Here is a 16,368-nt window from a genome sequence, read left to right as displayed (position 1 = left end):
AGCTCTGTTTGCCAGACTAGATCCTAAATTCTCAGAGAACAGGTTGTGCCACCTAATCTCCATCACTCTGTAGGTGTGTAACAAGCATCATGTGAATGTTTTTGCTTGATTGATATCTCTCCACTTCACTTTGCTCCTTTAAAAGCAGCATCAGGTGGTGATAGAACTGTGATTATATTAGAAAGAGGTTAATGATGCTATCCTCCCAGGCATAAGTATGAGGACCAATTTTCTGGGCATTCATTAGTGCGGTAAAGACAAAGTGAATAGTAAGTGGCAAAATAGTTTGTTGAGGATGAGGAATTAATATAGGTTGGCCACTGATAGGATTCTAAGTATATACCTCCTGAAAATATATAATTAGGAAATCTAAAGGCAGATCCAGTGAACAAAAGCAGGAAAATGTACATGGAAAGAAATCATTGACTTATATGTGCTGATGGATTTACAGTTAGCTTCGGTTGCTTAGAAAAGTAATTCTTCAAGTCATCACACACAACGTCAGAGAGAATACTCAATGTACAAGAGAAGTGAAAGATTATGTAAAAATATGTAAAACTGGATTGCATAGTTTTCTTTAAGAGCCTTTTTAAATTAAATTTCTCTTTAGAAAGGTAGCAAAAGTTGCAGTTACCCAATCCAGGACCCTGTAAGGAATGGAAAGTGAGGTGGTACACCACAGGAGAGCTTAAAAGGCACGTTGTTAACCAGGCTACGAAGAAGCAGTGCTTGTCCAGAACAATGGGAGAGACTGAGCTCTATCTCCTGGAAATGTAGTTTTAGGAATCATGCTGTGCAAATGCTTGATGCGGTTAAGCAATCCCCTTCATGAAGCATATGCATTTGGTGTATGCACTAGCTTCTTTTCTGACATGTGATGGCTCTTTAAGCCAAGGTCAGCGACAAAACCTTATAAAATAGGTTCAAACTTGGAGAGTTTGCTTCCTGGCACTGATAAATATTATCTCCTCTTTAAAAAAAAAAAAAAAAAAGCTATAATTTTAAATTGATAGGGCCCTTCTTGTTCATAGTACAAACGGTGCTCAGGAAGTTTGATCCAATTAGTCACAGGAATCTTAAGGTAAATTATTTTCATATAAAGTCCAAAAGACATTTCCTGAGTTCCAGTATATGTTAGTATGAAATTCATGATAAAAAAAAAAATGACTACTACTGATTCCACCATTATAAAGAAGGCAATCAAGTAAAAGGGTCACAGAGTGGAAAGTAGAATTTTAATACTCTTTTTGCTGTATGTTCAACGGAATGTGGAGGTGCAGAAAAGTTGTCACCCAGGGTGTTAGGTGAACGCAGTTGGAAGACTAAAACATCTTTCTCCAAAACCTAGCTGAGCTCACCGGAAAGGAGGCCGATGATGGCCAGCAGCATACTTCCAGGTAAGAGAGGGACGAAATGACACACTGAGCGTAGGAATTAGAGCTAAAATACGTAGTTAAGTTCAAAAGACCCTCTGGAGATCTAGTAATACTAAGTAGAATGTTCTTGGACCTATTATTTTGTCCAGTTATCACTGAGATTTTTTTTAATTTAAGGCTTCACTTTGTATTTCTTCTTTTCTTATAGTATTCAGTATGCTCTCAGAAATTTATCTGTAGATTCAAAACTATCAAGATATATTTTCCAACCTAATTCATAACATTCTTTTAAATATATATTAGAACAAAAACAATTGCTTATCACCTGTTGTTATGATTTTTATACTTTTTTTTTTAATATGGAGAAAGGTGAGGGGCAAGTACTGTCAGAATAACTGAACATTTGTTTTGTTAATTGCTATTAAATTACAGGTTGCTGGTAAATTTTTTGAACAGAATAAAGAAAACTTACTTAAATGCATTTTAATCACTATATTACATAATTGAGAGGGTAACAGTTTTCTCTTCAAACAAGTTTTATTATTAATGGATTGTATATGGCTGAATTTTAAGGGAGAAAACACTTAATTTATCAATTTAATTGTATTTATTGAACACTTGTTACATGCTAAGCATTTTTTTCTAAACATTTGCAGTATATTAGGAAAAAAAATTGTCAAAAATCGCCACCCACATTCTTGTGAAAAATAAGCAGACAGCATAACTAAGTAAATTACATGATGTATTAGAAGGTAATAAGTTCTATAAAAAACAATAGTGCAAAATAAAGAGATTGGTAGGTCTAAATGGGGGGGGGGGGAGCCTTACCATTTAAAATATAGGAGCCAGGATAGAGTTTGTTGAGAAGGTAAGACATATTTCAGCAACACTTGAAGAGCTGGGAGGCTGTCTGGGGATAGCTCTCCATGAAGAGGAGGCAGCCTCTGAAAAGGCCCTGACACCAGAACCTGCCATCTGTGTCCCAGCTGCAGCAAGGGGCCAATGTGGCCATAGCAGAGACAGCAGGGTGTGGAATGTCAGGGTTAAAATCAGAGAGGTAGCAGGAGCTAAACCATTCTTGGTTTTTACTCTGAGCAACATGAGAAGCCACTCTAGGGTTTTTAATCAGAGGGATGGCATGATTTGATCTGACTTATGCTTTGAAAAGATGAGTTCGTTGTTTTGATAATAGACATTTAAAGAGACACAAGAAGTCAAAAGACCATTAAGGAGGCAGTAATCCAGGCCAGAGGTAATGGTAGTTAATGATGATGAGGACTGGCTGGATTTAGGATATAGTGTGAAGGTAGAACAAACAGAATATCTTGACAGATTGACTGTGGTACATGATAAAAAGAAAGGAGTCAAGGAGGACACCAAGGCCCTGGTCTGAACATCAGGAAAGATCAAGTCGAGATAGCAAGTCTGTGAATGGGGTAAATTTGAGAGGCAGGAACAGGAGATCTAGACCTGTTGAGTTTCAGGATTCTTTTAGAAACCAAAGTGGGGAAGTTGAGTAGGCAATAACTTGAGTTCTGGAGAGAATCTGTGATACATATGCAAATTTGGGGTACACATGTAGATGGTGTCCCAAACCAGGAGATGATATCGTCAAAGAGGTAAGTGTGGATAATAAAAATAGAAAATCAGAGATGAATCTCTAAGGTAGTCTATTCTTAAGAGATTAAGAAGAACATAGAAGACTGAGAAGAACAGACTGGTGAAATAGGAAGAAAACCAGGAGGCAGTAACCTAGAAACCATGTGAACAACCAGGAGGGGCTCTGCTACAGTCAGGTGGGATGAGAACTGTGGATTGAGCTGTGAGTTTCGCAATGTGGGGGAGACATTGTTGACATTCTCAAGATGGGTTATGTTGGAGTTGGGCATGTGAAAAGCTAATTAGACTGGTTTTAAATAGAATGGGAGGAGATAAATTGGACAGTGAACATACCGTCCTCAATTCTTTCAAGGAGTTTGCTGCAAATGTGTTAGAGAAACAGAGCAGTACAAAGAGGGAAAGTAAGATGAATAGAAGTTTCCTCGAAGATAGGAGAAAGAACTTATGCTGATGGTAACACTGGGTAACAATTTTTTTTCCCATTTTCTGTTGCATAACGTTTTAGAACTGTTTCTATATATTTCTGCATTGCTGATTCCAAATCTGAAGTCCGTTTTTTTGGTGCATGCTCTAGTTTTTATGCAATTTTAATTTCTTTTTGTTAAAGTAAATGGCATGCATTGGTTTTTATATTGGAGTTAAAGGGCAATGACTCTTGGATTGAACATAACCACAAGGCAATTAATGTTTTAAAAACATCACTTTTACATAATTGTAGTTGTTTTTAAATGTAAAAAATTATTTTCTGATAAAAACAGCCTCTTATTTTGTTTTAAGATTGAATCATGGCTTCTTTGAGTAGGCGTAAATGTAAGAATAGTCCCGACACCTTCTGTTATATATGTGGCTGTTACACACTTCAACATCAAAGATGCAATATTTCATCATTTGTGACATGTGCATATATTGCCTATTTTCAAGTTCCCCTTGGCGATTAAGACAAGAATTGGGCTCCTCATATTGTGTGTTATGATTGTGAGGAAATGCTTTGTGACTGGACAAAAGGAAATGCAAAGGAATGCCTTTTGGTATTCTCATGGTTTGGCGTGAACCTAAGGACCACAGCAGTGACTGTTATTTCTGTCTGATCCATACAAAGGGCATCGGCAAGAAAAAATGGCATATGATTGCATATCCTAATATTCCTTCAGCATTATGACCTATCCCACACTCTTAGTCACTCCCGATTCCAGTTTTCAATGGTTTTATTTCTTCTAAGGACGAAGAAAGTGAACATGGTGATCAAGTATATTTTGATAAGATGCATGAGGAAATGGTTGTAGAATCTGAAGGGTCTTCTTCTGATGCCAAGCAGTCATTAGCCCCTCAGCAGTTTAGCAAATTTGAATTGAATGACTTAGTAAGAATGACATAAAAATTGTCCTCGACTATCTGAAGTATGAGGAGCATGACTGGATCATTTGTGTGGATCTTAAAATGGTAAGTTTCCTGCTAGGACAACAGAGAGGATTCACAAAGTATCCTTGCTTTCTGTGTTTGTGGGACAGTCGAGCTTGGGAGAAACACTGGACACAGAAGGAGTGGCTGAAATGTGAAGCTCTGGAAGTAGGGATGCAAAATATTGTGAATGAACCTGTAGTTAATCGAGACAGGATCATTTTTCCCCCACTTCACATCAAACTTGGCTTAATGATGCAGTTTGTTCAGGCTTTGAATAGAGAAAGTGAATGCTTTCAACATATTATTTCTGCTTTTCCTGCCTTGTCTTTTGAGAAGATAAAAGCAGGTGTATTCGATGGACCTCAAATTTGAACCCTCATACATGACAATGAATTTTCAAGGAAGATCAATAAGGAGGAGAAAGCAGTGTGGCAGTCTTTTGTGGCAGTTAAAAAGAACTTCCTTGACAACAAAAAAGCAGAAAAGTATGAACTCCTGGTTCAAAGGATGCTGTTGGCTTTCCGTGACATTGGATGTAACATGAGCATTAAGATTCACTTCCTGAACAGTCACCTTGATAAGTTTCCCAAAAATCTTGAAGCTGTTAGTGATGAGCAGACTACTGATGGAGCATCAAACGAGATTGTCCTCAACAAGTACACAAACACAAGAGCTACAAATGCAAATTTTTTCCTGAATAGAATTTAAATAAGTTTTGCGCAAATTTTATGATTAAAATAAGTCTTTTAATATGTTCTATTTCGAAATTGTAGACAAATTCTGATGCAATCATATCTTTTAGTGTATTAGTGTATTTACTGCATTATATAAATTATATTTTCACAAAGATGATGCCCAAGAAGACATTTACTTCATTATGTTAAACTAAATGTTGAAAATTTTACAATAAGATGAAAACCTAAAATCTTGAATTGCAAAAACTGTAGCTTACAGAGAAAAACTAATGTCAGATTTGAGATCAGCACACTCGAATTAGGTAAAAACAAGTGTTTTTGTGGATGCAACAAAAATTTTGTTCCCCAGTGTAATGATCCAATAAAGAGAGGGAATTAATCATACAAGAATCAGAGAAGGGCAGTTTTGAAGGTTACATGCGAGAAAATGGAAATTAGTCTACAAGTGGAGGGATTGGCTTTACATGGGAGCATGGATACTTAATATCAACTGGAAGGCAAAATATATGAGTACAGATTCTGATAGGGTTGATGAAGTATTGTGGATCTCTGGAAGGTTCCTGCTCTTCGCTTCCGTTTTCTTAGTGAAGTGGAAAATATCATTAATTGAGACTGGGAATGAAGAAGTTGATAAAGGTGTCAAGAAAGGCAAGAAGGTATGGAATAGTCTTCTTGACAATCTGGAAGATTTGAGAGAGAATGGATTGCTGTGCTGCATTAGCGCCTACATGAGGAATGTGGTCTTGAATTTAAAGTGAAACAATGAGAACTGTGTTGTGTTTTACTGCAGTCATTTTCATTTGGACATGTACAGGTGTGGTGATGGAGAACTGAATTCAACTAGTGGTTTTGCTGTAGAACTAAGAAAAAGCATAACAGGGAAGTGGGAACATATGTGTAAGAGTGGCTTTAGTGATTAATCATGGGGTGGAAACTTGGTAAAGAGGGAAAAATTATATCAAGGAATTAGTGATTATGAAATGGTAATAAAATCTATGGAGATTCTGTTGAGTTGGGAAGGTTAAGTTGGATAAAAGAAAGTCTGAGCTAGAAAGATGAGAGATCAGAGAGGCATGCATTCGGCAATACTGACTGTACCTAGCTACTGTCAGATGTCCCAGGGAAGGGAGGGAAGTTTTTCCTTCTCCATCTGGAAGTGTGCTTGGGTAACACTTTTCTAGATTTGAAGGTTAAGAGTGGGATCAGACATAATCAAATGGCCTGTTCTTGAACTGGTTGAATATTGTGTAAGACTAGCCACATCTCATGGTCCCTCCAAAGGAGAAAAAAAAGATCTTTGTTGTCATGGTGATAGTTTAACATTGTAATAATTAAAGCTTCTGTTAGCTAACTAGCTAAACTGTGACTTAGAATATGTACCTTTACCCTATAATTAGGGCACTGACTTACTAGAACAAAAAATGTTACTACCCTGATTCCGGTTAGAAGGGGCTCTTTACAGCTACACAATTATATTCAGAGGCATAAGAAAGAAGTTACTGATTTTTAGAAAGAGGATAGACTATTAATATTTCATTCTATTGAAAAGTATAAGTGAGTGTGAAGTTATGGAATCAACCTATAAAAAATGAGGAAATAACTTTTGAATATTTTTGCTCACAAAAATAAAAAAATTATTGCAGAAGTAAAAGTGATTTTGATAGAAATATTTAGATTATTTAATAAAATATTCTAAATCTCTTAGGACTATGTAAACTGGATTATACTATACCTTTTTAACAATTCACAACAATATATACTACCTGTATTCCTTTTTTAATTATTCTTATTTTCAAAAATGCATTTAAATGGAATCCATCTGAAACAGGTCATTTCAGGCTTTAAGTCAGTAAAGACTATATGTATGTATATCTGTATATGTATATATATATATGTATTATATATATATTTACTTAGATACAGAAAATAAAATATTGGGTCTTAAATTTAGTATGACTTTACTTAGAAGCTAATTCCCTCATATGAGATGGAATAGTCTTACTGTTTCTTTACATAGAAATAATTTTTCAATTCTTAATCAGTTTTGAATGTGTAATAGAGCATAAATTACCTTACAGATTTCACTTTGCTATTTAGTATTTTCAAAACAAGTTGTTTGTTATCAAATAAAAACTATAAAAACTGGTAGAATTAATAAAATTTTGGTACATGTCTGATTATAACTTATAAATTAAACATTTTTGCTTTCTTTCAATTTATGATAACTAACCAAAAATGTTTAAAATATTTATAAAAAATATCTCCAGTTATTTTAACTCAGTAAACTTTGGACCTTAGTGAAGTAAACATTTATGTCATATATAATGTGTAAGTGGAAAAACTTACATAAAAATATATATAAATATTGTTAATTATTTTATATAGTTACTTAAATTGATTAATTTTGAAATATTTTAATCAAATGAGATATCAACCCTTATGACAGTACAGTATTAATGGTTAAAGGTATAACCACTAGACCTAGACTGCCTCAAATTGGTGAAATTTCCATTCCAGCACCTGCTTAGCTAGATGACTTTATTTATTTATTTATTTTTTTAAAATAATTTTATTTTTTTAATGGGGTGACATCAATAAATCAGGATACATATATTCAAAGATAACAAGTCCAGGTTATCTTGTCATACAATTATGTTGCATACCCATCACCCAAAGTCAGATTATCCTCTGTCACTTTCTATCTAGTTTTCTTTGTGCCCCTCCCCCTCCCCCGTTCCCTTTGCCCCCTTCCCCCGTAACCACCACACTCTTATCAATGTCTCTTAGTTTCACTTTTATGTCCCGCCTACGTATGGAATAATGCAGTTCCTGGTTTTTTCTGATTTACTTATTTCACTTCGTATCATGTTATCTATAAGGTATTACCATTATGTTCCCCACTGAGGCGCAAGTGGTAAGTGACTTATTTAAAGTAGCTTTAAATAAGTCACTTACCACTTGCGCCTCAGTGGGGAACATAATGGTAATACCTTATAGGATTACATGAGGATCAAGTAAGTTGATAAAGAATTTACAACTTTACTCCCCCACATAGTAAGCACTCAGTACAGGGTGGGGCAAAAGTGGGTTTACAGTTGTGAGTACACAAAGAGAGTGTATTCTTGTATTACTATTTATTAAAATTGTATTATTTTCATATGACAACTGTAAACCTACTTTTGCTCTATCCTGTATATTAACCTTGACTGGCAAAATCTGAAAATGAAGTTATTTTTTAATTTTTTTCCTATGTTTTATTAATCTTCTTTTATTTCATTCCAGATTCTCATTGGATATTATTTTCTCCATTCTAAATATTGGACTCTCATTTTTTCCATCGGCCTTCTTTCTCCCATATCATCCACTACCACTGCCCACTGAAGGCCTCTCTCAGGCAAGGAGAATAAGCAGACCGTCCACAGTGCTGGAGGGTATTTCCCTGTGCTACTCTTCCACCATTTACCAGTCTCAACCATTATCTTAATTTGCAACATATGTGCTCAAATATAGTTTCTTTTAAAAAGCTTTATGAGAAGTCTATAATACAGTGAAAGACAAAGAGTTACTAACACTTGCACATCCCCTTTTGGTTTGTCATTTTTTCTTTCTTTTGTATTTTTCCGAAGTGAGAAGTGGACAAGCAGAGAGACAGACTCCCACATGCGCCTGACCAGGACCCACCCGCATGCCCACTAGGGGGCAATGCTCTGCCTATCTGAGGTGTTGCTCTGTTGTAGCCAGAGCCATTCTAACACCTGAGGCAAAGGCCATGGAGCCATCCTCAGCGCCTGGGCCCACTTTGCTTCAGTGGAGCCTTGGCTGTATGAGGGGAAGAGAGAGACAGAGAGGAAGGAGAGGGGGAAGGGTGGAAAAGCAGGTGCTTCTCCTGTGTGCCCTGAATGGGAATCGAACGTGCGACTTCCACACACTGGGCCGACGCTCTACCACTGAGCCAGCCAGCCAGGGCCTTGGATTGTCTTTCTTATTTGTGTAAAAGGGGACTATAGACAGGTTGAAATAGTTTCAGTACAACTTTAGCATTTTTATGGTGTTTAATTAATTGTTCAGTGTTTCAGTTCAGTTATAGATAATAAGCTGTTTAAATATAAGAGTGAACTTAAAACACCTCAAATAATTTTGATTTTAAAAATAATTCTGTTTTATTAATACATAGAGTAATGATATCTTGAATAGTTAGACCCATAAAATTACTAAAGAACCACCAAATGACAGAGCACCATAGAAATTAAGTGTTAGAAAACAGAGGTCTAGCATCTCACCTGAGACAGAAATGTTTTCTTCCACATCTAACCTTTGCTTCTACACTTCTCGTTTGGATAAGTTCATCACCTCTCCATTTTGGACAGCTCTGGATATGTTTAAACATTCCCTTATATCAAGCTGAATTCTGGCTACCTATAACTTCCATAAACCCTGTTAATTTTGTCATGACAGGTCTTCAGATAATAGAAGGCAGCCCAGCATTAATCCCATCTTTGCTCTCTGCCCCCACTTTTTTCTTTTCTTTCTGGATTTAACATTCTCAGTTCCTTTCATTCTCAAATGGTATCATGGCTAGGTATCTTACTCAGGATATTTACCAATTTTTTCTTCCTCTTGAATCAGTCCTTATGTGTGTATCAATGGATTATGTGTTAAGCAGTGTCATCGGTATTAGTGCTATAAAAGAGTAGACCTGATGTAATTAGACAACATAGGTGAGTAAAGGATTTTGGAGTAAGTGCTGGGTAGATATTAAGTGTGGGGGAGAGCTGAAAGAAGGAAAGTCAACTGAGGGCTACTCCAGAAAGCAAACATAAGGTGATGAGGATCTGGACTGATTAGCAAAGGAAATGGAACAGAATGGACAATTATATGAAGTGTTTCACAGCAAACATGAACAGGATTTAGAAAATTGAGTAAATCCCATGGGTAAAGGAAAGGTTATTCAAAGCATATGGCAGATTTCCTAACATAAGTGACTGATAGAAGTGTTAACACTATTGTTGGAGACTATGGAAGAGAGAACTAGTTTAAGAGCAAAAAGGAGAAAATAATGAGTTTGCTTAAGATTGGGGCAAAATTAGGACATACATTTAGAAATCTTTCTCAGAGATAATAGAGACATGGGACTGGAAATTTATGTATCTGGGATATATCTAGGGAAACACCAGATTTAAGATAATAATTATAGTCTAAAAACTGATGATTAGTCTATGGACAGAATGAGGAAAGAAAAGAACAAAAGATCTGGAACGTAAGTTTTGAGGAGACACAGGGTGACATACTCATGCCAGAAATCATGTGGGAAATATAAGAGAAGCAGATCTTAATGTAAATCACATTTGCAGGACCCTAGCAAGCTTATGTAGCTAATGTTCTGGAAATGTTGACTAGATGAATAGTAACAGTAATTATAGGAAAGTCAGTTTGAATTTTAAACACTTTATTATGTTGGTCCCAAATTTTGGAAGTCTGCGTTTTTTTAATCCTTAGAATTTCTGAAGCCCACACTCCCTGTTGAAAAAAGAAGAAAATGTGCTCATTTGGGCTGTCACAACTATATATATACATATTTTAAAAGTAAATATTCATTTAGTTATCTTAAATGTTAAAAATAATTAATACACTATAAGAAAATAGGGAGTTATGTTTTAATTTTAATGGTGTAATCACCAAAATATGAAATCCATGACATAAATGTCCATATAAAAAGAAACCAGCTATCTGTATAGCTTGTCTACATAATACTTACCTCTAGATATGCCCAGGTGATTGAAAATTTATAGTATTTTGTGAAATATTGAACTTTTTTGCTAATTGTGTTCTTTATAGCTGCATTTAATTAATGCTTATGATTGAGAGTACAAAATTTCAAAAGCTCATAAATATTTACATGTGTGTGTTTCAAATGTTTATAATTTTAGGAGACTTTATTTAAATATCGCATTTGTGGTTTTTTAAAAGTGTGTGTGTGTGTGTGTGTGTGTGATCTATCAATATAGATATAATGCTTTAACTATCCTGGGGGTGGGCGACAGTTCATATGCTACTGTTTTGTTACCACAAGTCTACCTAAATGATCTTCTGTGCATGTGTGTGTTTACAGCCACAATTCCTTCAGGAGACACCTACCAAGGCAAATGCAGGTTTCCAGTGTTGATTTTAGCATGGGCACAGAACCCGTTTTACAAAGAGGAGAAACAACCACCAGCATTGGGAGAATAAAACCGGAGCTCTACAAACAGAAATCAGTCGACTCTGAGGGCAACAGGAAAGAGGATGTGAAAACCTGTGGGAAATTTAACTTTACCCTCCAGTATGATTATGAAAATGAACTTCTGGTTGTTAAAATTATCAAAGCCTTAGATCTCCCTGCTAAAGACTTCACAGGAACTTCTGACCCTTATGTGAAGATGTATCTTCTTCCAGACAGAAAGAAGAAATTTCAGACACGCGTGCACAGAAAGACTTTAAATCCTGTATTTGATGAAACCTTTCAATTTCCTGTAGCATATGATCAACTAAGCAACAGAAAACTACATTTCAGTGTATATGACTTTGACAGATTTTCTAGACATGACATGATTGGAGAAGTGATTCTTGACAATTTGTTTGATGTCTCTGATCTCTCCAGGGAAGCCACAGTATGGAAAGACATTCACTGTGCTACCACAGTAAGTAAAAGTTCTACCAATATATTGTTTTATTTTGTCCTTTTGTGGTATATAAAACAAAGTATTGTCTATTGAAATAAGTTTACAAAGTTATGGAGTTTATGTGCTAAGAACCAGCAAAGGTAGGTCTTAATTGCACACAATAGTAATAACTCAGGTAGCTAACAGTATATAGGTAACATTTTGATTGGGTAAATGAAAAAACAAAAAAGAGCTCTTGTAAGTTACTAAAAATAGTAGGTTTTTTTCTCTGGTAAAAATGTTTATTTCTCAGCTTTTCCTAGCACTCAATTACTTTATAGTTAATATTGATTATATTATTTAAGATGATTTTTTTCCTCAAATCAAACATAAAATGTACTTTGATACTATTTTGAATAGTTCTTGGTTTGATCTAAAATAGCCCATTTCGCCTGACCTGTGGTGGCGCAGTGGATAAAGCGTCGACCTGGAAATGCTGAGGTCACCGGTTTGAAACCCTGGGCTTGCCTAGTCAAGGCACATATGGGAGTTGATGCTTCCAGCTCTTCCCCCCTTCTCTCTCTCTGTTTCTCTCCTCTCTCTCTCTCTCTCTCTCTCTCTCTGTCTCTCCCTCTCCTCTCTAAATTGAATGAATAAATAAATAAATAAAACAGCCCATTTCTTCAGAAGCTTTTATGGAATAGACACAATTACACTATTTGAAATGCTGAATGATAAAAAAGTCATTTTTTACATTAGAACTTTTAACTACAAAATGCTTTTTCTGTTTATAAAATAACTTTAGTGTTAAGAATTTGGAAAACAGCGTAAAATTAAAATACTCTCTAATGCTACCAGTTATATATAATATTTGACATAATTTCAATTTTTTTCTATGAATGTTTAAAATTACTGAGATTAAACTCAGTTTAAAATTTTTTTCACTTCTTTCATGCTATATTTGTTTTAGTGCATAATTTTTAAATATACGATCCATTTACCTAATCATTTTTTTATTGCTGAACATCTGAGTTAGGCACAAATTTTGATATACTTAAAATTATTGTGTTCTTTTATACATAAATATGTTTTTTTTTAATTCAAAATTATTTTTCCAACAGAATTACAGAAGTGGAGTTAGAGAATGGGGCCTTTAGGATTAGACTGATGAATTGTTTGGATTTGTTGGTTTTTAAATGGAGGCATTTAATTTTTAACCACCAAGTTGTTTTGATGTATTTACCATCTTTTGTCTAAATTTCACTATAAGTTTAGAATATAGACATTATGAATATAAACAAGGCATTCTTTTTAAAAAGAAATTCAAAATAGTTTATTTTGTATTTTTTTTACTTACTGATATTTCATTTATTAAAATCTGTATTTGGGGTCATTATATTTTCACTACAACTTATATGGATATGTTAATTTTAAAATATAGGCCCTAGCTGGTTGCTCAGTGGATAGAGCATCAGTCTGGCATATGGACATGCCAGGTTTGATTTCTGGTTGGGGCACACAGAAGAACCATCTACTTCTTCCCTGTTCATTATCTTTCTTTCCTCCCTTTACCCTTCCTGCAAACAGTAGGTCGATTGGTTCAAGCATGACCCTGAATGCTAAGGATAGCTTTATTGGGAGCACATCAGCCTCAGGTGCTGAAAATAGCTTGGTACTTGAGCATCAGCCCTAGATGAGGCTTGCTGGGTGGATCATATTTGGGGCACTTGCAGGATTCTGCCTCACTATCTCCTCCCCTCTCACCTAAAAGAATAAAATAAAATGTATACTGCCAGTTTATTTCATTACCTAATGACAACATTTTAAGTTGTATTTTTATTTTATGGTCTCTATTGTGATATATATTAGGGAACAAAGAAGAAAATTTGAAACTGGAACATATTTTAAAAGTATTGTTGCTCTTTTGATTTCATATTGTTTTTTACCTTATTACTTATATTCCTACAGTGGAAAAAATGGTGAGCCGTGATTTTTACTGTTTAAAAAAAATGACACCTTCTAGAATTCTACAAATGCATATAATAATTAATTGTTAGGTTATTTACCTTCATTCCTCAATCTTATATCATTTCCTCTTTAATTCATTCAACAAATATTTTGAGTGCCTGTGTGGGTAATCTAGTATAATCTCAGAATTATAAATAACTATGTAGTTAAGCATAAATGTTGAAAAACTATTCTTATAATTTAACTATTCTTATAAATCAAGGTTTATAGTCTTAATACATCTGCACAGTTCCTTTTGCCATGCAGGTAGCATATTTACAGATTCTGTGAATCAGGACATGGCTATCTTAGAGTGCCTTTATTCTATATACCACACCTTTAGACATTTTCAGTTCAATATTCTGTATATAAAAGTAAGTAGGCAGATAGTGAAATGTATTATTATATTATTCTAGTCAAAGACATTTCTCTTTAACTGGATAGTTGAGCTACACAGTATTCTAGATATGGTGTATGGATTTTTTATTAAGAAGATAGTAATGAAAACTAAATATTTTTTAAACTTTATTTGTTGTGTTGAAGCCTTTTTATTTTTCTTAACTGTTTATTGAATTTATTGGGGTGACTGGTTAATAAAATTATATAGGTTTCAGGTGTATAATTCTTTAATATACCATCAGTATACTGTATTGTATGTTTACCATCCCAAGTCAAGCCTGTTTTCAGACTTGACTTTTCAGACTCGTCTACCTCTCCTCACCATAATCCCTATGCTGTAATCCCTATACTGAAAAAAAAAAAACTTAACAAAATGGAAACAGACTCATAGATATGAAGAACAAGCTGACAGCTGTCAGAGAGGATGAGGTTTGGGGGGCTAGGTGAAAAAGGTAAAGGGATTAAGCAGAGAAAAATCTCATAAGACAGACACTTCTTTAACTTTGAATAATTTTATACTAAAATTAGAGACTTTTCTACAAAGAAGAAGGAAAAAGGAAAGAAAAAAATATACTCATATACCCTCACTCATCCAAATCATGTAGAAATCTACAAAAGTAATCCAGCTGGTAAACATAGATATAAAAGAATTTACATCTCAAATAAAATTTATATTTGAATTAAAATATTAGCTATTTTTTGTATTAGCAGACACTGATGATAGTATAAATAACTATGTAGTTAAGCATAAATGTTGAAAAGCTATTCTTATAATTTGTTTTTATTTGAAATAATCATATCATGGGTGTTTTAAGAATGCCTTTATATAATTGCAAATTTCCAGCTTAATCAAATTATAGTTGGGAAAAAACAGCTGTCATCAATTTGTAAAGAAATAATTGATCTATCTTTAATTTGTAATGAATCACTTCAGTATCAAGTCCTGCTTTACTATTATATTGGTACCAATGCCTTGGACCTCCTTTTTTTTCTTCACACCAATAATTTAACTGTTGAAAATAGAAGTTTGTGAGAATCAGAGTAGCTGTTTTTTATGATATTATTATTTTAAATTATTTTATGTGTCTCATTTCAACAGGTTTTCATCAGAGAATTTGTCACATTTTTTTTCATATACCCAAAGGCCTGCCCAAAGCCTTATTCAAAAAAATTTTTCTAGGCCAGTTTATTAGGTTAAATTAATTTTTTCTATAGCATTTTATTCAAATAGCTTAAATTTGATTACATAAATATTTTCTGAGAACATTCTATGTAAAAAGTTTATACTTTGTACAAAGTAGAAATAAAACTAGTATAAATAATACTGTATAATCATTTCCTGATAAGCTCCACAATGTGGTCTTGTCCAGACACACACACACACACACACACACACACACACACACACACACACACTGTTGGTATCTCAGATGAAAATAGTATTTAAAATCACCTTTGGATGATGGTAAAATTATGAAAAAAAGAAGATGAATGTTCCCTGAAGAGAAAACAATGTGAGGTAAAGAAAATAAATCACCCTGCCTGGATAGCTCAGTTGGTTAGAGCATCGTCCTATTACACAAAGGTTGTGGGGTTTGATCCCCAGTCAGGGCACTATAGGAACAGGGCGATGTTTCTGTCTCTCTCTCTTCCTTCCTCTCTAATAATCAATAAATAAAAATTTAGAGGAACAAAAAAGAAAATAAATCAAGGCTAGAATGTTTTTAGGGGGAAAAAAAGACGACTTGTGAGCAAGACTATGGGATTCAGAAGAGACTAAAGGAAACCCAAAGTAGAATGTGATATTTAAAGTACAATCAATAGGACTTTCAATGCCAGAAGGGACTAAAGGGAACCCAAAGATGAATGTGGTATTTAAACTGCAATCAATAGGACACTCAATGCCAGAGGTTTATATTTATTTTGTTTTTATCAGGGGAGTGGAACTACTAGAGCCTCGGCATCTTGGTATATATGGTGGATAGGAGTGAAGGATTGTGGAATATAGAGGTCAGGTTAGGAATCTAACATAGCTGGGTAGATGAGATTAAATGACGTCTGATTGAGGCTAGTAGCAATAGATATGGAAAGAAGCTAATGTATGCTAATGGAAGATTTTTCTGTTGTGCTTATTTCAACATTCTAAAAGTATTATGTCTTATGTCAACCACTTGACTCTGAGTTTCTGGAAGAAGCAATTATTTTATGTATCTCTTGCATCCCTCATGGCAT

At 34.5% G+C, this 16,368-nt stretch overlaps 1 protein-coding gene across 1 annotated transcript in view; it reads left to right on the top strand.

Annotated features, from left to right (window-relative positions):
* SYT10 (synaptotagmin 10) overlaps positions 1–16,368 on the top strand; it is an 80,051-nt gene that overhangs the window by 33,917 nt on the left and 29,766 nt on the right. Inside the window, exon 3 of the mRNA XM_066368941.1 lies at positions 11,202–11,769. Coding sequence (XP_066225038.1) covers positions 11,202–11,769 — 568 coding nt within the window. The remainder of the gene's footprint in view (positions 1–11,201; positions 11,770–16,368) is intronic.

Source organism: Saccopteryx leptura, chromosome 2 (genome assembly GCF_036850995.1).
Source record: "Saccopteryx leptura isolate mSacLep1 chromosome 2, mSacLep1_pri_phased_curated, whole genome shotgun sequence".
Lineage (NCBI taxonomy): Eukaryota > Metazoa > Chordata > Mammalia > Chiroptera > Emballonuridae > Saccopteryx > Saccopteryx leptura.
Note: the sequence above shows the minus strand (reverse complement) of the source record. Positions and strands in the feature narration are given on the sequence as shown.